The sequence below is a fragment of the Mytilus californianus genome, unplaced genomic scaffold (assembly GCF_021869535.1).
Source record: "Mytilus californianus isolate M0D057914Y unplaced genomic scaffold, xbMytCali1.0.p SCAF_11, whole genome shotgun sequence".
Lineage (NCBI taxonomy): Eukaryota > Metazoa > Mollusca > Bivalvia > Mytilida > Mytilidae > Mytilus > Mytilus californianus.
Genome location: NW_026262593.1, coordinates 44,307,988 through 44,333,327, shown reverse-complemented (window position 1 = coordinate 44,333,327; position 25,340 = coordinate 44,307,988). Strand labels below are relative to the sequence as shown.

Genomic DNA, 25,340 nt, shown 5'->3' with positions numbered 1-25,340 from the left:
TTTGAAATAAGTTATTTGCAGTTGATTTTTACAATTTCTTCTAATAGAGTGCTGTTACAACACTGATCCAGGTAAGGCTCACAAACATGTTTAACCCCGCCACAATCTTTATGTGCCTGTCCAAAGTCAGGGCCGTGCAATTAAGTGGTTTTCATTGGTTCCTGTCCGTCGTAGTCATTTGTCGTAAGTTGTATTGTTATACATAAAACCGTTAGTTTTCTCGTTTGATATGTTTCAAATTTATGATATGGGTTTTGTCCCTTATTGAAGACAGTGGGTGACCTATAATTGTTTACGTTCACGTCCGTCATTTGAACTTCGGTGGGATAGTTGTCTTAACGGCAATCATACCACATCATCCTATTTTATAAACCACCATTCTTGGTTGTCTGGATTTGAGATCATCTTTTGGACACGAAGTTCAAAATTTTAATTTTGACAGATGTCGAAAAAAAATTATCATATATTAAAGAAAAAAAATTTATAGAAGGGAAATTCTTAAACAAACCTCCATTAAAAGTAAAAGTTATATATTTCATATACAAAATTTGTGTGTTTTTTTATTAAAGATGTATTTCATAGCAAAATTTTACCATAAAAAGTAAAAATTCAAAATTGTATAAAAACTGTTTTCAACCGCAATATTCAGAGTTGGATAACGTTATGGAAGTATGTAAAATTCTTGAAAAAAGTTATATTGTGGAAGACTATTAAACAGACGCATAAATATTTAGTGTAATATTTACCATTATTAATTGTATAGCATGCAATAAATTTTTACAAAACATAACAACAATTCGCAATTATTTTGATATTCTATTATTGACTGACCAACTGTTTGCTTGGATCATTGATTTGGCTGATATTTATCATAAACTTTTATATTTGTTGGGTTATTTACATGCATTAAACTCAATCCGTGTCCATCCTTTACATCAATATCACCTACATTATTATGATGATGTGAAACTGGCTTTAGATAATTAACTGTTTAATCATTTGACGTTCCAATAGCTTCAGTTGTGATTCGGTAACCTTTTCATTTTGCATGGAGAATTTGAGCTCATTTTCTAATATTCGACTGGGCTTTTTTTTATTCTGCAGTAATAGCTTTTAATACCGACAAAATGAATTGATTGTTTTCAACTATTTCCTGAATAGACTCTATAAGTAAAATACAAATTTTATAAATTTCTTGCGTCTTTTTTCTTTATTTACTTTCATAAGGAACACTTAAACCTAAAAATTGATAGCCATTGGTGCGTAAATACCCTGAAACGTTATGAGCTATAAGAACAAAAGCAAAATTGTACCGTTATAATGTCCCCTCAAATGAAAATACAATCCAATTACACAATTAGACGGCGGAATTCAGATGGATAAAAAACTTCCCAACTGTTTGATTCGTTTGCTGTAATGTCAATGACGTACTTTAATTTGTTATTGCGAAGCAAATGCGACGATAATATGCAAAACACGCTTTTAAACAGATCACGATAAATAGTGAATGCCGTATGCCATGTGAGAGTCCTCGGTTCCGAGCCAAATGCTTTAATGAATAGTTTTGATGCTACGCCGCTACACACATGGCATATAGAAGTAAGAACAAAGACTGGTCGACTTGAGTCATAATAATGTGGAGGTATATGGTGATAGATCTTCTTGCCGATGTTACATTATTTGATCTAGCACAATAAATGAGTTTCAAAATTAACACCAACACGTGGTTTCTGTATTGCGAAGTTTATTCAAACATGTATTTCATTAATATGGTATTATATTGACATCCGTTTACGTTTTTAAAAATTTTGGCCACTATATATTGCACTTTGTAAATACAGCTGTTTCATAAACCACGCCTCTTTTATATAGATATATAATATTCATAGATATTTTGTTTTGTTTACGTACTGGTTCCCAGATATGATCTCTATGTTTCATCTCATAGAGACATAACTTGGGAATGTTACCAGTATAAATGCACATGGTAGGCGGTGGAATTGAATTCTGAGTAAGACATAAAGTGAAAGAGAGGGGTAGTGCAGAAATTTAGTATAAGTTTTAACTCTTAGAAGTTCGGGGCATATAAATCTTGAAAATATGCCGCACAGCCCTATGTTTTGACCTTTGAATAAAAAAAGTAGTGCATGTTAACTTTCCATTCTAGGATAAAAAAATTACGAAACTTCATAGTAAAAGTGGCACAGTTTTAGCCGTAAAGGGAGTTCCTATGGGAAATTGAATTGTCTATATTTACAGAAATGCAACCTGTATATGCATGGACTGTACCACAGAGCTACTATTCTTCACATCCATAAAAAAGATGAATGTACCTCCATAGTAAACTAAATAAGTCACTTCCATGTCTACAGCTGTCTGTACCACAAAGCTACTTTTCTTCACATCCATAAAAAAGTGATGATTGTTTGCGTTCTGTTCACGTATGCCAGTTTTCAACTGAATTTTTATTCACTTCTATTTATAATAATTGTCACGAGTGCATTTAAAATTACGAAAAAAATGCTGAAATAATTAAGTCTTTTTTTGGGAATCAAATTGTCAAATTCATATCATGTTAACTGAACAGTGTTACCATGGGAAATATATATTTCGTGCATTGGAATTCATTATGTTCTATTTGTTTCACATCATTAATAAAAACTTATTTGAACTTTAATCTATTTTGAACAATTCAAGGACGCCTCCCTGATTTAATAAACATTGTGGAATATTTAAGTGTCATATATAATTATATATGTGTTTCCGTTATTATAGCCATTATCTCGTTTCATATTCATCGATCATGGCATGACTGAATGAAACTATTTACCAATATGTCCTATGTTGTGTGCGACATGGCAGGTGTCCTTGTGCAGGTAATCCCCCGCTATTTTTCAGCATTATAACTTTTCCCTTTTTTACTTTTTATTTTTAGTTTTATTTTCATATTTATATGGATGTTGTTTATGTGTTGTTCAATCTTTATATTAATGTGTTATTCTGTGTTGACTGTCTTAGTCTATTTAAGGATGTTCCCTTCTCTGTTTCAAAATAACAAGCTTTTTAAAAGACTGTTATAAATTAATAGTATATAAATAAATAAACTAAAAAAGCAGAAAAAATGAAGGGTCCGTGTGCTTGTTTTCGAGATAAAAGCCATTGAAAATTTGGCGGGAATTAATTCTCTCTAGATTTTTCATACATTAAACATTGGCACCTTTCTTTCTTTCAAAAACGATGAAAATATAACAAGGATTTTATAAGATTTTCAAAGATGACATTTTAAACTATATGTAATCAAATTATGGAAAGAAAAGTAGGGGTTAGTGGGCAAAATTTTTACTGGCACATGGATAAAACCAGAGGATTCCGGATATCTGGCAACAATTCAAAAACAAGAGGAGCGAACATCCTTAATTTGTTATCAATTGGCCATGGTTATTAGTTCGTGTTGCTCAGTCTTTAGTTTTTTATTATGTTTTGTTTCCTGTTGTTTGTCTTTTTCTTTTTTTTTACCATGGAGTTGTCAGTTGGTTTTCGATTTCTAAGTTTGAGTGTCCTTTTGGTATCTTTTGCCTCTTTTTATATCCGCCTTTCTTCGTCAAAAACCTTTCAACTAAACTCATATGCAAATACGATCAGTTCTTTTACATATCTAACAAGTTCATGGTGCATTTTCAGTGATACTCGATTTTGTTATATTGATACTCCATAATTCAAATATATCAACCGTTGAATAAAACGACGAAAAAAGTGAGTAAAAATTGTACAATTTTACAAATATATTTAAGGCCAGACAGAATATGACTTTTTTCAATTTAAAGAATATAATATTTAATGATAGAAACGAAGCAGTTTTAGTTGTTTAAGTATGTTAATCTAAAACAAGTAACATTAGAAAACGTAAAGGTGCCATATTTATATTTAATACAATAAACAACTGGGTAACCTCCATATTAAACTAAATAAGTCACTTTCATGTCTACTGCTAACAATTATTTTGCCTATCTATTCTAGAGCCTATGGAAAACAAAAGACTTTCCTAAAAGAGTGCAATCGTTGTCACAGTATTTTGTTGTTCTTTTAGTATTTTCCACCAAATTTTTCAACTCACTGACCTTCAAGGTATCAATAAAATCAATAACGGATTTTCCGTCTCTATCTTTTCTTGAAAGATCGACATGTTGCAGGTTCGGTATAGGGAATGCAATCACATCTTGGTCTTTTTTTGTGAGAAAAATATTTCATCAACTATGGAAATCTCAATACTTATTGCAGGCTTCCAATATAAAAAGTGACGCTGGTGTTTAGATAATACTCTCAATCAGTTACGACTTTCACTGAATACACATTCGAAAGATCGCAGTAAATCCTCTGGTCTTTTAGTATTTTCCACCAAATTTTTCAACTCACTGACCTTCCAGGTATCAATATAATCAATAATGGATTTTCCGTCTCTGTCTTTTCTTGAAAGATCGACGCGTTTTGCAAGAAAAATGTTCATAATAGCTACGATGTTGTGTACACACCTTTCTGTTTCGGGTTTCAAGTTGTTAGTAAATTGATGATATTGATGAACAAGTAGATGGAACGGAGTCTGTCCAAGACTGTTACTCATATTCATGTCCCATCCTTGGGCTATCAGAATACGGATAACAGCCACACGCAAGGATGCACAATATCCATCATCGTTATCTCCTATTGTACACGCGTAATGCAATGGCGTATTACCGAATTTGTCTTGTATATTTTTATCTCCCCCTGAATATTCAAAATGACTTAAAAGTAAAAGCAGAATTTTGAACGAATCCGGTGTCATCATAGTAGTGATAATATGAAATGAATTTCGTCCCTGTGTATCTTTTTGGAATGGGTCTGCTCCGTATTTTAACATTTCCCTTACAACCGAAAGACTGTTAAGTTTATAATATACTAGCATGTACTGAAAGGATGATTTCCCATTTTGATCAATAGATAATTCTTCTTCCTGTACAGAATCGCTAATTTCCATTGGTTCCGATCCCAGTGAATTGTCTGCTTCTCGTTTTTCTCTGTTTACGTCAGCGCCGTTTCTGAGCATTTCTATAACAGCGTGGGGTTGGACATGTAATCGCATAGCAACATGCAAAGGTGTTTCGCCATTACCGTTGTACATATTAATATCAACACCCCGTTCAACAAGCGCTGTTAAAGTTGTTGTTGATACTTGGAAACTATGACTGTATTTAGAATAGGAAACAACTAAATGATGTATGGCATTTCCTGTTTCGTCTTTTTCATCAGGAGAAACAATCTTTGGAAGAAATCTTACAGTTCTTGTTCGTAATCTGTTTACTTGTGCAGCTAAAATCAATGGACGACCTACTTCTAAGTTTGCTTTGCTGTCCTGTAGAAGTTTGATGCACTTTAAAACATAGTCGTCACCTGCACTTGACATAATACAGTGGTGGAAGGGGGATAATCCATCCTTATCCTCAATATTTGGATCAGCACCAAATTTCAGAAAGAGTTTAATAACTCTATACATATCGTTTCTATGGTATCGACATGCCAATAATGCATTGACAATCAGAGGTCTACCTTCACTATCTTTTTCATTGATGTCATTTATGTTATTCAGTAATAAATTTAATACTGAAATTCGTCTGCGTTTTTCGTGTATTTTAGAAATACAACTTGTCAGTATGATATGTCTATCGTCACCATGAAGGTTCATTTCTGCTAACAAATCTTTTTTGTTTGCTGTTTCAATAAGTGACAATAGTATCCATGTTTGTACATTCAATTTATGTGAATCTCTAGAACATACATTGACAAGCGAATTTATTTCGTTTTGCAATAGTTCTTGACAACACTGATATACAGTTTCAATAATCAAAACGTTAGAATTCGTCAAAAAATATTCGATATTTTTTAGGAAAAATTCTTTAAGAAAGTCAACCTTGTACAATAATTCAATTACGTTTTGAGCATCTTTAGTGAAACGATTTGATTGGTCCTGGATACAGCATAGTCTTTGGAGTGGAATTTCCTTGGATCGGTTTTCGATGAATACTTGGAGATCTAACTGTGAGTTCTGCTTCAGCAGTTTACCGATTTCTAATTTTTCAGAGCATGTACATTTGAATAGACAATGTAAGGGCGTTTCGCCATTATTGTTTGCTATGTTTGTTACTGCACCAGCATTTAACAAGATACTGACAAGTGAATGTCTTGTAGAATGGAGAAGCTTATTAACATCTGTGCAAGAGCAAGCTAAATGCAGTACTGTGTTTCCAGAAGAGTTATGTTGATTTACTATACGTTTCCGTTGTTGTGATGTCATTGATTTTAAAACCATGTCGACTATCTTTGGTGTGTCTTTAATTTTATGATCTGGTGAAACCATATAATGTAAAAATGTATTCTTTTCGTCATCTGTAAGGCTGAAATTGGTCCCACTGTCAATCAAATCCCGAACAAGTTTCTCAGTTATTTTGCCGTTTAAAGCAAGTTTCATACCAATTGTGTATCGCTCCCTTCGTGTGTCCTCTTCACTCGACTCTATGCCATACTCCGTGCTTTCTCTAGTTACTTGTGTGCTGACATTAGTTTCCAAAGATTCCGATGACATTGTTGGACATAATGTACTTGTTAATAAGTCCATTTCTTCCACGTCATCGTCTTGTAAATTCGGGAAGATATTTGGAAGACTCTTCAAATAATTAGCACAGTAAATTGAAGAAGCCTTAAGCGGTTTTGAATCTCTAGGTATGACATATATTTTCAATCCTGGTTGATCGTCTGTTATCATGTAGCCTTGTTCACTAATACTGTGTTCCTTTACTTGATAATTTATGTTTGCTTTATACTTTATTAACAAATGAATTACTTCAAGAGATGTAGCAGTAAAAATTGGGGTGCGATTACATTTGTCAGCTGTGTTTAATATTCTCTGTACTTCTTTCTCGGGAAAACTCTGCAGAATAAATTCTATTATTTCGATGTTTTTTATAAAATGAAGGACTGTTTTGCCATCAAAATCTTCTATTCTTATTGAATTGCCCATTTCTAACATTTTCTTGCATATAGCCACACTATTAGAATAAAAAATTGGAGTTCTTCCGTCTTTATCTCTTTGCTTAATGGAACAACCTTTATCTATGAAATACTGAATTAAACTATCATGTTGCACTCTATGCAACAATGTTTTACCATGCCCGTCTGTCTGTTTATAATCTTGATCGATATTTCGATCTTCCAAATATTGAACCATACCTATACTTTTTGCAAAAGGCAGCAACGACTGGGTTGTAATATTCTGAGATTTCGATATCAATAATTTTGCAATATCAATATTGTCATAAACGACAGAGTACCAAATTGCTGTCCTTTCGTGTGCATCTTTCCAGTTGACGTCTATTCCCCCATCAAGTAAAGTTCTTATAGCTTTCAACGAGTTGTCTGACTTTGATATACTGTTACCATCTTTCACGAAATTTAGTACTGCTCCCACTAATGGTCTGTGGTTTGAAATTGCTTTAAACTTAGCTTTGTAATCAAGTAAAAACAACAATGTTTCATTTTTACGTAGGTTCTCACCAAAGATCGTCGCTTGTATAGCAGACATTCCTTCTCTGTCATGAACCGTACACCAATCACAGAAATGAGTTTGAGATACTCTTTTTTCGTGGATAGAACTATTAACGTCTGCCATTAGATTGATTAAACCCTTTAACATATGAGACGGGAATCCATACCAGCAGGCTGGTACAAATGCAGCTGATGCTTGTATACGAACCCAAAATTTGTCCTCAATACAGTCATAGAACTTGCGACTAAGCAACAATAAGCAAAGTTGAAAAGCATTAAGAGAAGAAGCCCAGTATAACAAAGATCCATTTAACAATGCCAATTGATGGTTTTCCTGTTCCGTGACTTGTAAAATAAAACGAAGCCTGTTTATATCATCTCTTCTTAAGCTCTCCAACAGACCAATGAAGCTGTTCACAAACCGTTGAACTGCAAACGCTTGATGTTTACAAACTTCAATGATGTTCCCACGTTTGATTTCTTCAATAAATCTTGCAGAAAGATCTTCGTACTCGGCCTCTCGTATCGTAACAACTTCATCATCAATTGATTTCTTAAACTCAGTAGTTCGAACACGCTTAACAATGAATCGAAATGGAAGCCATTTTATTGCCTCGTGCTCTAATGTTTCACTGAAAGACAGACAAACGGCCTCTAAAACACAAGAGTGTGTAAATTGTATCGTTGTGCCTTCTTGTGAAATATATGCATCATCAACTCTTTTCAATGCTGATTTTAGGCGCGTGGTGAACTGTCTTACAGTTGGGAAATGAACAATGTTTTGAAGTAGATAAAATTCATCACTTTCACTACAAAGTCGGTTAAGAGTAACTTCTTTGATTTCTCCATCCCTAATAAGTAAGAATACAAGAAGAGCATATACATCAGCATCAGCCTTATGTAATCGGTGTATCTCTTTTCTAACATATTCGATGGGAGATGTAAAGAATTCACTACCTTTATCAAAAAGCTTATCGTTCTTTGTAAACATATGGACACAATTCGGATAGCCAATTGGACAATTGCTATCTATTATTTTCTGCTTCTCTAAAGCTAAAATCTTTTTATGTGCTCTATATTTTAATAGATGCGTGTCGAGGATTTCCATACGTTCTGATGGCAATAATCCGACATCCGACAAGTCAACAATGTTGGTTTTATCAAGTAACTGATTTGACTTGAGATATTCCAAGACTCTTGACAAAACACTTTTTCTGCATGTCATTACAACGAACAAACAGTCTTCATTTTTTATTTCATCATCAAAAATTAGACCAATATGAGTTATCAGTCTTTGATTATCATCATCCTTGTCAGAAGAGTAGGTGAACCCAAATAAATCATCGATCAAAACAACTTGTTTCTTTCTCCACTGAACCAGTTCTCTCCACTGTGTAATGTTGTCAACTTCCCTTAAACTGTACCCTTCAGACATCTTTTGATTCACAAGCTTCATAGCTATAAACGATTTCCCTTCACCTGATGAACCAGTAATCAACACGTGATGGTTTTTATTGAGTTTTTCCTCTGCATCAATATATCCTCTAGTTTCTACAAATAGATCTTCTACAGCGTTGAACTGCTTTAGAAAGTTCTCTTCCCCTAAAAAGGTTGATCGAATAATAAATTCCTTGAAAATAGAGACTATATTTACAATCGATAGAAAAAAAAACAAAGCCTATAGGGTATCCATCCATGACACAAACTCAGTACATACACAGCAAAAAACACAAAAAAGCAAAGGAACAGTGCTTGTATTGCAGTTCTTCACCTCAAAATCACATCGAGGTCTTCAACAGTGATGCCTTTTAGACCTTAATTATGATATTAGGCAGAAATGGTAGAATATTCAAAAGTTCTGTATTATATTTCCATACTCCGCAGTCATCTAATGTAACATAATAAATGGTAATTTAGTTACATGTTTCATTATAAGGTTTTCAGTTTATGCACTATGTTTTTATTATTCTCAAATTAAGTGATTTAGTGATTGATATGTGTTCAATGTCACTTTCATCACTAATGGCTATTTCGTGTCGGTAAGTTTGTTTTAGTGGAGGGAGCCGTAGTGACTGGAGAGAACTTCGATCTTAAGCAGGAAAATCCTGACAAAGAAGTATTTTTCTTTCATAGCCATGTTTAGAAATTATTATTTTCTAAATCAATAAATTTGTTTCACTTATCAGGGACTTGACTTTTTGGCAAATTTTGGCAAATCTACCATTTTCTACATTAGGAAATGCCTGTACCAAGTCAGGAATATGACAGTTTTTTCCCTTCGTTTGATGTGTTTGAGCTCTTGATTTTGTCATTATAGGAAGGACTTTCCGTTTTGAATTTCCCTTGGAATTCAATATTGTTGTTTATTTTACTTTTTTTACTAATCTGATGAAATAAACAAGAATGTGTCCATAGTACACCGATGCCCCACTCGCACTATCATTTTCTATGTTCAGTCGACCGTGAAATTGGGGTCAAAACTATAATTTGGCATTAAAATTAGAAAGATCATATCATAGGGAACATGTGTACTAAGTTTAAAGTTGATTTGACTTCAAATTCATCAAAAACTACCTTGACCAAAAACTTTAACCTGAAGCGGGACAGACGAACGGACGGACGAACGAACGGACGCACATAATAGAAATATAATGCCCCTTCTACTATCGTAGGTGGGGCACAAAAATGAAATATGAGATTCGAACTGTGATATAAGTCCAAAAATCACAAGAACTAATTAATGATTGGGTGCGAAATAGTTTAAATTTACAACATAAACTAGTCGCGAACAAAAAATGAACTTTTGACCACATTTGGCCTATTAAAATAAAAGTAATAACTAACAAAAACACAAGTAGGGATTTACAAAAATTGGGGTAGACCTTGAGGAAGGTTAATAACTGTGAGGTTATAATTTGTTGTAATCATGTTCGTTAACGTGTTTTTAAGAATTGATGTAAAACAGATTTCAAATTATCTAATATGTAACTTGTGATCTCAGCTGAATATATTTATAAAACTGGATGACATAACATACAAGCGATTTTGAATATGTGGTTTTACCTGTGTCTATTTCTTCGGGGTTACGGTTTAATTAAGTGACAATAAAGACTTTAATGGTATTTTGTAGTAAACTGTTTCTTATTCTTCCAAGTAAGTCGATTGAATTGTCTTGTAATTAACCTTAATAGCCAATAAGTATGCTTATTGTAACAAATCCAAAGCAATAATGTGAATACATTGAGTTACATTTTTGTAATTATAAATCATAGAATTTTATAACTCATGCTTACGTTGTATATTTCCTTCCTCTTCAGTTCTTCGTATGTTGTAAGTTACACTTGCTATTTTAATTGTTTTTTGGTCCCCAAAAATAAAAGTGTCTCCTTTTAAGTTTAAAACTGAAGCTATAAAAAGAAATATACTAACACTAAAAATCAAATTAAAATATCATGACTAATAGAGACGTTGTATAAAGGTCACGACAAAGCAACCTAAGGACATGAAAAATATCAAAAAGGACGAAATGACCATTCCTTCCAAAATAACTAAATGTACAATTGAAAAACTCTGTTTCATTGATGTAAATGTTATTAAGTTTATATATTAATGAGTGTAAGTTGTATTCCACTTAACCTGTAAAAAAAAATGCAGAATAATTTAAAATATCGATTTCTAATAAAAGAGGTTATCTAAATCTATGTAGAGTCAGAATAGAGAGCACAACCTTTCGGCTTAACTGCATTGTCAAATTTATATGATTTATATTTTTGTTTTCTCGTTAGAGGAAAAATGAATCGTTGAAAATTGTCAAGCATCAAGATTTCACGTATTTCATAATTATATCTAACTTATTTGTTTTTTTTACATTAACTTTTTCATTTGTCACATTTTTTTTTATCAATTATAACAAAAAGTTGCCAATTATATCTATATTTTGCAATATAAGAATATTCTAGATTTTGCAATATATATAGACGTATATTTAATGATAACAACAGTAATTTATTAGTTATTAACATTATCATTCATTGAAATACAAACGATGACTTTTTGGTCACATTTAGTTGTAACGAAATGTAAAACATACAACCTAAGCCAGGCGGAAACCCAGTTGAAATAGAACAAAAGAATCGAAGCTCTTTGTTAGAGAAGGCAATAAATGCTTACTGTAATGTTTACTATAGTAACAAAATTTTTAAAAGTTCATAGAAACAAATAAAATGACAATTTTTGGCTAAATTACGAAGTATTTTATCATAAAAACACAATTTGCTTAAGTTTTCAATTTATCTATTACATAATTAAGCAGAACAATTAGATATCAAGTCGACGACATGGGTGTCTATTCAGTTGGATCTGAAAAATGCATAACCTCCGATGTTTATTTTTTTACCACGGACGGAGAACATATCAATCTCTTTGTTCCTTAATTTTCGTTTCTGCCCTTCCATTATGTAACTCAAGATAAAATGAAAAAAAAAAATGGTAACAATTGCATCGAAAAGATAAAATCGAGTGCACCTTTTTATGTTAGGGCGTGTTTGAGTTAAATATTTTGTCTTGAAAACATATAAAGCAAGAGTATTTGATACATCATCTCGCTTAAGATTCTATTATTTTTATATATCAAGGCTACAGGTTGACTTTATAACATCGAAAGTTCACAGTACTAAACAATTGAATATATGGGTCAAGTGAAATACCTTTCTAATGAATCACAAAAACAGAGTAGGTGTGTTCGAATAGCAAATTTTTACTAAAGTACTTGACGACTGATTTTTAAGTTGGATCTTAAAAATGTATATCTTCGAAAAAACTTCATTTTTTGTGTGTGATAATTAGGGTTTATAGTCTTCAACCACTGAAAATTTTTAGTCTGCCCTACCACGAAATATTTAATTAGAATTTTTTTAAATGTTTGTGAATTTCCGAAAATTCCACCTGACAACCGATCCGACAATAGTTTTAAGTTGACTGAATGCAGACAAGTACATTAACTGATGCTCATTAGCTAGTAGATACATTTGTCTTTTAAAATACACCTGGCATATAAGGATCGTAATGGTGCTATGTGGATAAATTTATCGGTTTTCAAGAGCTAAATTGGAAGCGCGTCATCCCTACAATGGCTTCCATTTTTACGATTGTAAAAATGAACTGGCGTAATGGGGAGATAATTTTGACGAAGTAGAATCCTGACTGAAGCAGTTCCTGTGTAGCGTTTATTGGCCTTTTTAATCAACATTACCTCATGTACCTGTTACATATATTACGTTGTTGATGATTTTTCAATTATAATCCTGATTGACAACTTTATTAATTATTTTGGCAAGTTTCAGGAATGAATTTCATAGTAACTTAAAAAAAATTGATATTTTTGATGGTTTACATTTGAAGAAACACGAAACAGCCGTTATGTTATACCTACTTCCTGAAGTACATCCATCTCCAAGAACAGATGATATGCCGCCAGTCAATGGACAGTCATTAGTTCCAATATTACTCTCCATCGACACTGAAATATAATTTACTTAAGATTTCAATTTCGAAAAGTTATGTACCGAATCTAAACACAAATACTGTAGCGGTGTCATGGTAAGAAAAATTAAAGTTTATTGATATAGACAATATATATTTTCCAATGGATTAATATCTTCAATAATGTTTTGACTTTCTTGAGAAATGTAGATATTAAACTGAGTTTTTATGAGTGTTGTGTAGTCGAAACACGCGTCTGGCGTACCAAATTATAAGCCTGGTATCATAGATGATTTTTGATGGTCAAGTCAAGCCACATGAATCTGTTTGTTTATCGACTGTTGAGGGGCCTGATGGGTTATTTTCGTTCTTCGTGATCGGCGCATTTTCGCTATCGTGATCCGTTTTTCTACATATTTATTTTGTTTTTATATTTTCGTGATCCATGATCATGGAAATTTATTTTCTGTGAATCGTGATTGACAAAAAAATCAACTCGTGAATCGTGATGTGACCCCCCCCCATCAGGCCCCTCACTGTTGTCACTACGACATTTGAGGATGTTTATATTGTTTGTACGTGTAACAGAACTTCTCACATAACCAAAAACACCCAACTAAATATTTAACACTGAGATAAATGCATTAGCACTAATTAAACAATCTCAAGAAATATCCAGATTTTTAAGAACATATCAATTCTTGTAATGTGTAACATAGGTAGTCGTCTTATGTGCTATTTTATCCACTGTATATACATGTACTTGTTAGTATAGGCGGGTGAATGAAGGACAAAAGGTAAATGCTCAATCCCAACCCATGCCCTTATAACCTCACTACGACGTTTGATCTTTTTTTTCGTCATTTTTTTTGTTATTTTTCTCTGTTATCTTTTATAAAACTCTTTGTCTCATTTGAGGTAATATAATCATACATGATATTCTCTTTACTAAATTCATTGTTTATGCCATAACCAATAGTAATATGTCCCCGATTAGTGATTTGGTAGAGCGAACGTTCTCTCGTTGGTCTATTCTTTCGCTCATGCGTACTACAGTCCAGCTTTGTATCATCAACTGATCCTGAACCACTTGACATAATAGTGCCTGTACCAAGTCAGGAATATGACATTTGTTTTCCATTTGTTTAATGTGTTTGAGCTTTAATTTTGACCATTTGATAAGGGACTTTCTGATTTGAATTTTCCTTGGAGTTCGGTATTTTTTGTTATTTTACTTTTTTCTTAAAACTTTCACAGAATCTCTCATGGTGGACTTTTGCATTACTTATTTCATTTCGTCATCCAATCTTATTTTGACTTTCGTTTCAACACAGTATAGTCAGGACAATTTATACTTGTATCCGCTTCGCCTCCTAAACCCCTCGTCAAAGTTCATTGAATTATTCTCAGAATCTTTACCATATACTCCCATTATTTATATTCCTTAAAATGTTTATTTATCTTTGGAGTATTTCTTAGCAAAAATGAACTTTGTCACTCCTTTAGTTGATGGATGTTAGCAGCCGGTTTGTTCTTCGATAATCGATATTCAATATCCAACCGGCTGCTATCAGTCGGTTCGATATTCAAATTTAGTTGAAAATCATAAAAAATATAATATTTGATAACATTAAAAGCATGATTTTTATAGTTGAAAGGAGTGAAAAGATACGTAGGAAATCGTTTCATGACTCCTTCAAGTTGTCTTAAACTCTCGTTGTCCTCAAATATAAATCCTTATCAATGCTTATGTAATTTGCATATTTGTCTTTATGTTATATAGATTTTTATCAATAAAACGACATAAAAACTGTAATTTTATATCTAATATTTCTTAAAACAAAAACAAAAACCGATCACACTAGAAAAAATTTAAAAATATAAATAGAAATATATATGGAAAGCCCCAAAAAAAGAAATACATAGTGAAAACCTACCTGAGACCGCTTAAATGACGGTGAGACCCCCCTGTTCTTTCAATGTCCATAAAATTCATAGACTCTGTATAAATAAAGATTGTATCAAAAGGATTTCCCAGAATAATGTCATCTTCGATATCTACGGAGGGCTTAGATTGTCACTTTTCTGTTAAAAATTCTCAAAATTTCAGGACAAAGGGCACAGGGCAATGGTGAGAGCCCCCTGATCTCTCAATCTGCCTAATATTAAGCAGAAAGTTAGTTAATAGGTAGATACAAACGTGACTTAGAGGAATTTGGGTACACTTCTTGTCTTCTATGTTTACGGAGGGCCATAAGTGTCAGTTGGATATTCAAAATATATAGTGAAAACCTACCTTAGACCGCTTAAATGACGGCGAGACCCCCCTGGTCTTTCAATGTCCATAAAATTCGACGAATTCATAGACTCTGTATAAATAAAGATTGTATCAAAAGGATTTCTCAGAAAAATGTCATCTTCGATATCTACGGAGGGCTTAGATTGTCACTTTTTAGCTTAGAATTGTCAAACTTTTAGGACAAAGGGCACAGGGCAATGGTGAAAGCCCCCTGATCCCTCTATCTGCCTAATATTGAGCAGACAGTTAGTTATTAGGTAGATACAAACGTGACTAAAAGGAATTTGGGTACACTTCTTGTCTTCTATATTTACGGAGCGCCCAAAGTGCCAGTTGGATATTCAAAATATATAGCAAAAACCTACCTTAGACCGCTTAAATGACAATTTTTAGCTGAAAAGTGACAATCTAAGCCCTCCGTAGATATCGAAGATGACATTATTCTGGTAAATCTTTCTAATACAACCTTTACATATACAGAGTCTATGATTAAGTTGAATTTTATGGACATTGAAAGACCAGGGTGATCTCACCCTCATTTGAGCGGTCTCAGGTAGGTTTTCACTATATATTTTGAATATCCAACTGGCACTTTGGGCGCACCGTAAACATGGAAGACAGGAAGTGTACCCAAATTCCTTTTAGTCACGTTTGTATCTACCTATTAGCTTAATTTCTGCATAATATTAGGCAGATTGAGAGATCAGGGGGCTCTCACCATTGCCCTGTGCCCTTTGTCCTGAAATTTTGACAATTTTTAGCTGTAAAGTGACAATTTAAGCCCTCCGTAGATATCGAAGATGACATTATTCTGGAAAAATTCTTCTAAAACAACCTTTACATATACAGAGTCTATGATTAAGTTGAATTTTATGGACATTGAAAGACCAGGGACGGGGTATCACCCTCATTTAAGCGGTCGCAGGTAGGTTTTCACTATATATTTTGAATATCAAACAGGCACTTTGGGCGCTCCGTAAACATGGAAGACAGGAAGTGTATCCAAATTCCTTTTAGTCACGTTTGTATCTACCTATTAACTAAATGTCTGCATAATATTAGAAAGATTGAGAGATCAGGGGGCTTTCACCATTGCCCTGTGCCCTTTGTCCTAAAATTTTGACAATTTTTAGCTGAAAAGTGACAATCTAAGCCCTCCGTAGATATCGAAGATGACATTATTCTGGGAAATCCTTCTAATACAACCTTTACATATACAGAGTCTATGATTAAGTTGAATTTTATGGACATTGAAAGACCAGGGGGTCTCACCCTCATTTAAGCGGTCTCAGGTAGGTTTTCACTATATATTTCTTTTTTGGGCTTTCCATAAATATTTCTGTTTATATTTCTAAATGTTTCTAGAGTTATAGGTTTTTCCTTTTGTATTAAGAAATATCATATATAAAAGTACATATTTGAAGTTGTTTTATTGATAAAAATCTATAAAGACATATATGCAACTTAGAAAAGGGTTTATATTCGACAACGAGAATTTACGACAGCTTGAAGAGGTCATTAAACGATTTCCTACGTATCTTATCAGTCCTCTTAACTATGAAAATCGTGCTTTTAATGTTATCAAGTATTTATTTTTTTTATGATTTTCAACTTAATTTTGAATATCCAACCGACTGCTAGCAGCCGGTTGGATATTGAATATCGAATATCGAATAACGAAACGGCTGATAACTTCACATACTTTATCTGGGTGGTACATTTCGCAACTCCTTTGAAACACCTTATAAAAATCAACTGAAACGTTCCTTGAAAGGCCATTGCGCATTTTTTTTTTTTATTATTATTTCATTTACTTTACTTGTGGGTTTCCCTTATCAAATGATGGTAGCGGGTATCATTTTGTGAGCTTTGCTAATCGTACCTCTAGTTTTTAGGTTTTTTTTATTGATTCATTTATTAATTTATCACTACCTACGGTTGGTAAATAAGAATGATGTATTTATATGTTATTTTGCATTTCCTACCTGTTTCCAAAGGAACCTCTTCCCTTGACGACGACAGATCCGTGCTAGAAGTACTCCACGTATGTTGACGACGTTTTGATTTACTTGCTGAAATTATTTCATGCATTGTCAATATCAGTTATTTAACTGCTGGTAAACTGTAAGTCCGCGAAGGTATGATCAACTCATTAGTCAGTGCTTCGATACTGGCATGATTTTTAACAAACTTTCCTTTAATTCTCTTAAAAACTAAGAAATTAATAGGAAACTATAAGGTTACACATCCCTCAGGCAAAGTTGATCTTAGATGAATTTGGCTATGTTTTGGTCAATTAGCTCTTCGCATGTCTAGTACTCATACTTTCCTAGCTTTCAAATGTTTGATTTTGAGCGTTTCTGATGAAGGTATATCCAGAAAAAAAACTTCTGACACACAAAAGTGCTATGTTCAGCAAAATCTTGATTTCAACTGTAAAACCATACCACGTCATTGCAAAGATTAGTTAACATTATGTAATTTAGATCCAGTAGCATTGCACGTTAAGTTCATATATGTGAAGAATGAGTCAATGAGAGAACAAATCAACAAGTAAAATAGCTTTAAAAAAACATCTATTGGTCAACATAACACTGGTGTCTATATCAATTATCAAGGGATAAATCGTCCCGTACATTAAGTCGCGATTAAATTAAACAAAGTATACACTTAAAAAAAAGATATCATCACCAAAATCGCCGATTCACAAAAACTTTAAGATATGACATAAAACAGCAACTTAGAAAAGACGATATATTTTAAAATTTTTTGGGAAAATGTATGCACGACCATTTAGTTCCTTCTTCGGGTACAAAATGTATTCATATATTGCAAGTGTTATTGTTGTACCTACAAACCTTGCTTTATCCAGATTTCTAATATTTGCCTATACATCGCATGGCTTTCAAATAATACATTAAGAACTGTTTTTTTTTTCATATGAAGCATTATTTTATTGTACAACTTACTGCTTGTGTCATCTGAGCTGTTCTTTCCTTGTATATTCTGTCTAGCTTGTTTAAATTCTAAACATTAAGTATGCATGTATTATTATGAATAAATATAAATAAGTAGGTATGAGGGTATTTGTCTCACTGAAACAGACCTTCTAAACCATAATAAAACATTAAAAAAAAATAGACATCAAGCAAATTAGCACAGGCTCCGATCCAAATTTTGTTTATTATGGCATTAACTGGAAAAGTCGAGTTTCAGTTTAACTTGACCGTCCGGTGAAGAGGGATGGGATGAAACAGCAAGACAACCTCCCTATATAGATCAGGAAGTGTAGAGGGAAAAACAGCCTTTTACCAAAGAGAAGTAACTATATTCTAAATCGTCACGAAGTCTAGCCAAACTATGAATAGCTTTAATATAGATCTGTCACCATTTAACATCTTTTCCAATTTCCAAGACATGGATCAATATTTGACTAAGTCATCAACTGGAAGAAAAGCTTCGGGTTACGGATGGATGCAGTTTAAGACTATGCCACAGTTACCCGATCCCATGCTCAATGAAAAGATTGACTACATCTTCTCATGCCTTTTCTACAAAAATTGGAATTGTAGATACAAATTCCTTTTTCAAGGTTACAAAAATATTACTGTGTGAAGAACCACATTGATTATAACAAAAATCATACGAAGGATGATATTACCAAACTTTTGATTGACAACATATTATTTGTTGTAATTGGTAGTATGATAATAAATAGTCGGTATTCTAATGGGCATCAATTTTATACCGCTACCAACCGACTTGTTTTAGTAATCATATAAAGCAGAATTCATACAAACCTTCTCAAGACAAAAAGAATTCTTACCAGGTTCTTTAATGTCACTTTTGTTATATTGACAATGTCCTATCACTGAATAACCTATTACAATGAGTGTTTTCGACTTATGATATATTCCAGTGAGTATCATGTTTGTTTTTCGTTTATTGTTTTGCACATAAATTAGGCCGTCAGTTTTCTCGTTTTTACTGTTTTACGTTTGTCATTTCGGGGCCTTTTATAGCTTCTAATGCGGTATGGATTTTGCTCATTGTATGAGGCCATACGGTGACACATAGATGACCCATACTTCTACGTCTTTGGTCTCTGATGGAGAGTTGTCTCATTGTCAATCATACCACATCTTCTTATTTTCATATTGACATTAAGGATAATAACGATATCAGAATGTTTACTTCATATCTTGAACTTTTTTCTTCTTATGGACACATATGGACGATTTTAAACTAGATCAATGACAAACGTGATGATTTCAACGTTCCAATTGCTATCACGTACTGATATATTCCTTTCATTTTCTCGCCGCGATATAGCTATTTTGTGCTGATGCAGCGTAAAGCAATCACCAATCAAACCTTTTATTTTATTTTTTTCTATTTTTCTGAATTTTTTCCAATCGAGTGTAAAAGAAATGTTAAATACATCTTTTAAAATAAAGATTTTACGAACAGTGAAAATGAACTAATCTGGCTGAACATAAGGATGCATCATTCAATTTTCCGTTCTTGTAGATGTTTAAAGGTAATTTTGCACCTCATACTGTCAAAATTGTAGCCAATACTGCTTCACATAAATTATTACTTTTCTACTTGGTACACCTTAAACAGTAGAAGTATTGACAAAAACAGAGACGTAACACATTAATTACCTTCAGTAACTTTCGGGGATTTAAAAGTTGACTCTTCCATTGAGGTAGAACAATGCGGTCCAGTTTCGTTGCATGCTAAAAGCAAAATGAATAGCATTTATTAAGATAAGTGAAAGTCTGATCGATTTATGTGATATAGCCCAGAACTAAGCCAAATTATCAGATGGAAATAAAATCAACAAAATACAAATTTTAAACATAATATTCAAATCACCTTTTTTACAATCCTTGCCATTTTGACCTGTATCGGGTGGACTAATTCTGCGCTTCTTACTTATGGATATTTCTGAAATAAGACAAATAAAAAAAATATTCATCACATGATTTACTTTATTAAGGGACACATATAACCATGTTTGTCGTTATTTGTGTCTTTATCATGACCATTAGTTGATTGAATTGATTTTTGGTGTTTAACTTTTAAGCACCGCTTTTGGGCTTTTTCGTGGCGGCCAGTTTGTATTAGTGGAGGAAGCCGGAGTGCCCGGAGAAAACCACCGACCTTCGATAGGAAAACTGACAATCCTAGTCAATTAACATTGGAGTCGAGTGGACCCGCATGAGCGGGGATCGAACTCACAACCTCAGTGTTGACTGGCTAGTGATTACAGTAGTAACTACTTAGACCACTCGTCCACCGAGGCCCCCATGACCATTAGTGTACGCTAGCCAGTTATCAATGTGACTGTATATTTTACACATGTGTGATTTAGTAATATATTTGCTTATCTTTTTATTTAATTTTCATGTGATAGTGATACGATATCCATTGAAGTGGGCCTTATTTTGGTATGATTCCGACGATTGAAAAGTCAGCAGACTATAATCTTTTAATTTTATATCAGACTGCATAACATCAGCCTTAAAGTGAAAAAAGGATCATAAAGACCTACATTTTCTGCTTCACTTACTTATATTTAGCTTCAAGCTAGAAGTCTTGAATTGAATGACTAACTCTCATACAATTTTATGCACCGCGCATCTAGGAGAGAAAAGCAACTGTTTATAACAAAATAAGCTAGTTTTATCAACAGTTTACCTTTCAGTTAAGAAATGAATACTTTTTTTGTAAATTATTGGGGTGTAAAAATTTGTTGACCGAAGCACATTTTGTATGAAGCGCGGAAACGCTTCATTCTAAAAATGTGAGCACGATCAACACTTTTACAACCCTATCAAATTACTAAAAGAAGCATTCATTTCTTATAATTTAATTTTTATGCTAAGACCAAGTTTTTCTTTTATTTACCTGTGCACTTTTTTGTGGACGCACGTGTCATCACGAATGTAACATTTCATTTTGATATGAAGTTTGATTTTTTGAATGACGCGCGATTGTTGTTAACCAATCAAACTAACGGATTGTCGTGAAACTTACATGAAATGTAATTGTTGCCTTATCTTAAATGTTATGTCCGATTTCAGTGCTCATAAATGGAAGTTGTTCTATAATTAGGCAAGAATAGTAAAGATGCACCAAAAAGAACATGAAAATCACCCATGAAAGTATGTCATAGTGATCTATATTATTGTACCCTTCATTGGCCTACTAGTATGTTTAGTTAACTTGATGGATATCAACTGATGTTTAAACACATCGATTCAAGTACACAATCAATTTAACTGGTTCAAGAGCTTCCTTTAGTAATAAGGTTACACGTTGTATTGAAGTATGCATGTGCTAAAGTTTGCGTAAAACTGGGTATATGTAGGTCTTATAACCAAAAAATCATTTTGTAAATAAAACTGAAATGTTCATAACTATCATTATATATAGACTATTATATTTTTTTGTTAGATTTTTTGCGAGAAGAGCAGCAGATATTTAGTGACCTACATGCATATTAGCTCGTAGAGATATAAATTAAAGGAATATATAAATATATATATATATATTATATTGTTAGCATCCAATAAATTGCAAGTCACTCTACGTTTTAGGTTTTACTGAGTTATTACAAAGGTAAGTTCTAAATTCAGCGGCCCACGTTTTAATTTCTTTTCACATTTAAGTTACACTAAATTAAAATAGCTCCATAACAACTTTAATAATTATATTAGGTAAATCAAGCCATATTCGGAATGAGGCGAACTTTAAATGTATTTTAATAGTAGGGACGAAGTTATCGGTTGTACCAAATACGACAATCGACAAGTGTGTCCTCTCTCTCTCTCTCTCTCTCTCTCTCTGATCAGCGGATTTTCACAACACAGCAACTCATCCATAGTTACATACACCAATAAGTTATTTCTCTGTTTGTTTTTATACTAGGTTACACTGTTTTACACATGATAGAAAATTATTTTACTTTACAACAAAAAGAACTGATCAATAACATATCTGCGCTATCAAATAGCATGTAATCATGTCAGTGCACATGTAAAATTACAAATTTCGACAAACTTTAATGACCACAAACATAATTTCCTATTTTAATAAATTAACAGCCGACATTGTTTACAAAATGTTCATTGATCAAGACTAATTAACAGTATTGAGAAAGTTTTTTTTTAACCCCAAAATATTTTAAAATTTAAATTACAGTAAACATATAAAATGAAAGGCATCCTACCAGAATCATTATCGCTTTCGTCCATTGTCTTCGTATCCGGGATCAACAAATACTTCTATAATTCAACATGACCGAGTTAAAATACCTGTAAACAAATAATTGTAGAAATCGGGTGGAATTTCAGTTAACTCATGTGGAAATTTAAATGAACTAAATAACATTGAACCTTTTGTTCAAGTTATCTATATAGCAATGTTGACATACGACTAAAAAGATATGTTTACTTGATTGTGAATATATTTTATATTATATTGTACCTGACACTGGCACAGATTCGGACTTGCCTAAACAAGCATGAATTGTTGAGAACTATGGAGCCTTCGTATCATATTTTCCCCTTAAACTCTATCGAGGAATATATTCGTACATTGAACAGAAGTGAAAATACTATTTTGCTCCTTCTACTAATCTACTTTGTAATTAATAAGAGATCAAAAGACCTATTTCTAGTATTTATTTTTCTACATTTGTTTGCAATAAACTTCTTACAGATATCAAATTACTGTGAAAGCGAGACTTGATTACAAACATTTCTAATTACTGTAAATTGCGATGACACTGTTTCATACCTAGTTTATCTATTGTATCAAATTGTATCAATCACTGCACGTTTGTATCTTTTCTGTTTTTTTTGTGTGTTTATATTGATCTTTTCTGAGAATGTTAGGAGACGAAAAAATAGGAGCGATCAGTGGCATGAATAAAATTTTAAATCTAAAATTAAAACCCCAACCTTCTAATGTCATATCTCCCTAAGGAGGGTAGAGCTTTCGTTTAAATGTTATTACAGACACTTTCACATACTTTATGATAGAACCAACTAAATAGCTGTGTCTTTATAAACAACACCTAACATGTTTAACATATAATGATATTAACCCGAGCTTGATATTTCCAATATTTTGAATTAGATAAAAAAAAAAAGAGATTATAAATCTTACTGTCAACTTCAAATCTAGACGAATGTTTACAAAGAGTAAATACTGTAAACTGTACCTTTAAATTTTTTAACTCCAAAATTACATTATGGTGTTAACTTCAGTTTTGTTAAGCCAATTGTGGCCCTTATCGCACCTTCTACTTTCGGGGGAAAGGGAGTATGCTTTATTGATTGTTATTGTCAAAGAGAGAGAACTTTAAGATTTGTTTGTCTGTTCTAAACATATCAATGTACTACAATATGAAAATAAGAAGATGTAGTATGATTGCCAATGAGACAACTCTCCACAAGAAACCAAATGAAACAGAAATTAACAACTGTAGGTCACCGTACGGCCTTTATCAATGAGAAAAGCCCATACCGCATAGTCAGCTATAGAAGGCCCAAAATAACTACTGTAACAGGTCACCATAAATCATTCAGCAATGAGAAAACCTATACAGTATTAGAGGCTATAAAAGGCATAAGGGCAACCATTCCAAAGATAAAACCCATTTTCTGATCTACACATTTTGATGCACTAAATTTCAAATAATAATACTCCAAAGTTATCTTCTGGGGTTAATTGAAAGATATAAGTTCATCGTAGTAGATTATTTAGAAAATCGAGTACTTTTGTCACTAATTTTCAGTAGTATTGGTTTTACATTATTTACTATATTGTATTACGACATGTGACTTTTCATGCACCTAATGATTAGTATTTTGATTTCTAACCTTCTGGCATAAAACCTACAAACGATGAGTTTTCTTTTTTGTTATAGAACCCGTTTTGAGACAATAGGTTTGGCGCCATCATAGCAACAAAAGATAATGGAAGAGAAAAGATATGATGCGAGACGAGATAATGAAAATGAAAAACAAACAAAAAACGAAAAAGCATTCCAATGTTCCATTTACCAAATTTTAGCTCAACACAGTTTTCTACCTTCTCGTGTCGTTTATTTCTGATCACCATGCACTTTTTTTTTAAAAGCCGTAAAAAATAAGTTTAAACATTTAGATTTTTGCATTTTTTCTTTAATTTAAGAGAAATCACTAACTTATTACATCACCAAACATAAGATATAATTTCAAATATATTAAAAAGAAGTGATTTCGTATTAACCAATGGGTGCAGGAGTATTCTTAAATAAAAAAAACAATCATTTCACTTTCTATACTGTTCAAGTTTTCCGGCACTGTATACTTACAATTTATTATCGAGGTCACTGTTTCATAAGGATAAGGTAATACTTACTACACACCTTAGATATAAGGTATTGTCTGAACATAGCTATCTTTGTCATTGTTTAGATTATAAACTATCAGAAAATGAGGCTTACGACAATTTTCCTGGTTTTAGCCGTCTCAGTTTGTCGGGTGACTGTTTTTTGTTTTAACATAAACGCTGGATTGTCAAATTCACCTCCTGACATTTCCAAGACTGTTGCGAAAATATTGGAGGACAATCAATTCTTTAAATCGCAGTTGAAAGTCATGTCAGACGAAATTCAGCATTACAAATCGAGAGTTAACATTCTAAAAAATGATCTTGCATTCACTAATCGTGACCTTGAATTAACCAAGCAGAACGCTAAAGATACTAAAAATCGAGTAAAAGTGTTAGAACGCGAACTTCTATTAACAAAGGAAATGTCTAAAACAAGTACTGAAATCCCAAAGTATGATAAAGTCGATTCGATGAGCTATTTCCATTCTGGTAGAATACATATCAATATGAAAAACGGAAGTGATAATGGATATGAAAAGGAGTCGGTATACCAAAAGATCAATTTGCCTGACAATAATGATATTTCAAAGGATTT

The 25,340-nt window shown here is 32.7% G+C and overlaps 1 protein-coding gene and 1 long non-coding RNA gene across 2 annotated transcripts; both read right to left on the bottom strand.

Moving 5' to 3' along the window:
* Positions 1-3,910: 3,910 nt before the first annotated feature.
* On the bottom strand, positions 3,911-18,398 carry LOC127720142 (uncharacterized). Its single transcript, XM_052226604.1, has 5 exons — positions 18,322-18,398; positions 17,338-17,424; positions 13,004-13,090; positions 10,866-10,979; positions 3,911-9,174 (listed from the first exon to the last, which is right to left on the bottom strand). The coding sequence occupies exons 3-5, from the start codon at positions 13,083-13,085 to the stop codon at positions 4,325-4,327; spliced, it is 5,046 nt and encodes a 1,681-aa protein (XP_052082564.1). The 5' UTR covers positions 13,086-13,090; positions 17,338-17,424; positions 18,322-18,398; the 3' UTR covers positions 3,911-4,324.
* A 1,421-nt stretch (positions 18,399-19,819) lies between these two features.
* Positions 19,820-22,689, bottom strand: LOC127720167 (uncharacterized). Its single transcript, XR_007990639.1, has 3 exons — positions 22,593-22,689; positions 20,234-20,305; positions 19,820-20,094 (listed from the first exon to the last, which is right to left on the bottom strand). It is a non-coding gene; the product is annotated as an uncharacterized LOC127720167 (long non-coding RNA).
* Positions 22,690-25,340: the final 2,651 nt, after the last annotated feature.

Coding starts and splice junctions, on each gene's coding strand:
- LOC127720142 (XM_052226604.1), bottom strand. CDS start 13,085: ATGGAGAGTAATATTGGAACTAATGACTGTCCATTGACTGGCGGCATA. Junction 10,980..13,003: donor AGATGGATGTACTTCAGGAA/GTAGGTATAACA, acceptor TTCTTTTTATAG/CTTCAGTTTTAAACTTAAAA. Junction 9,175..10,865: donor AGAGGAAGGAAATATACAAC/GTAAGCATGAGT, acceptor CAACCTTTTTAG/GGGAAGAGAACTTTCTAAAG.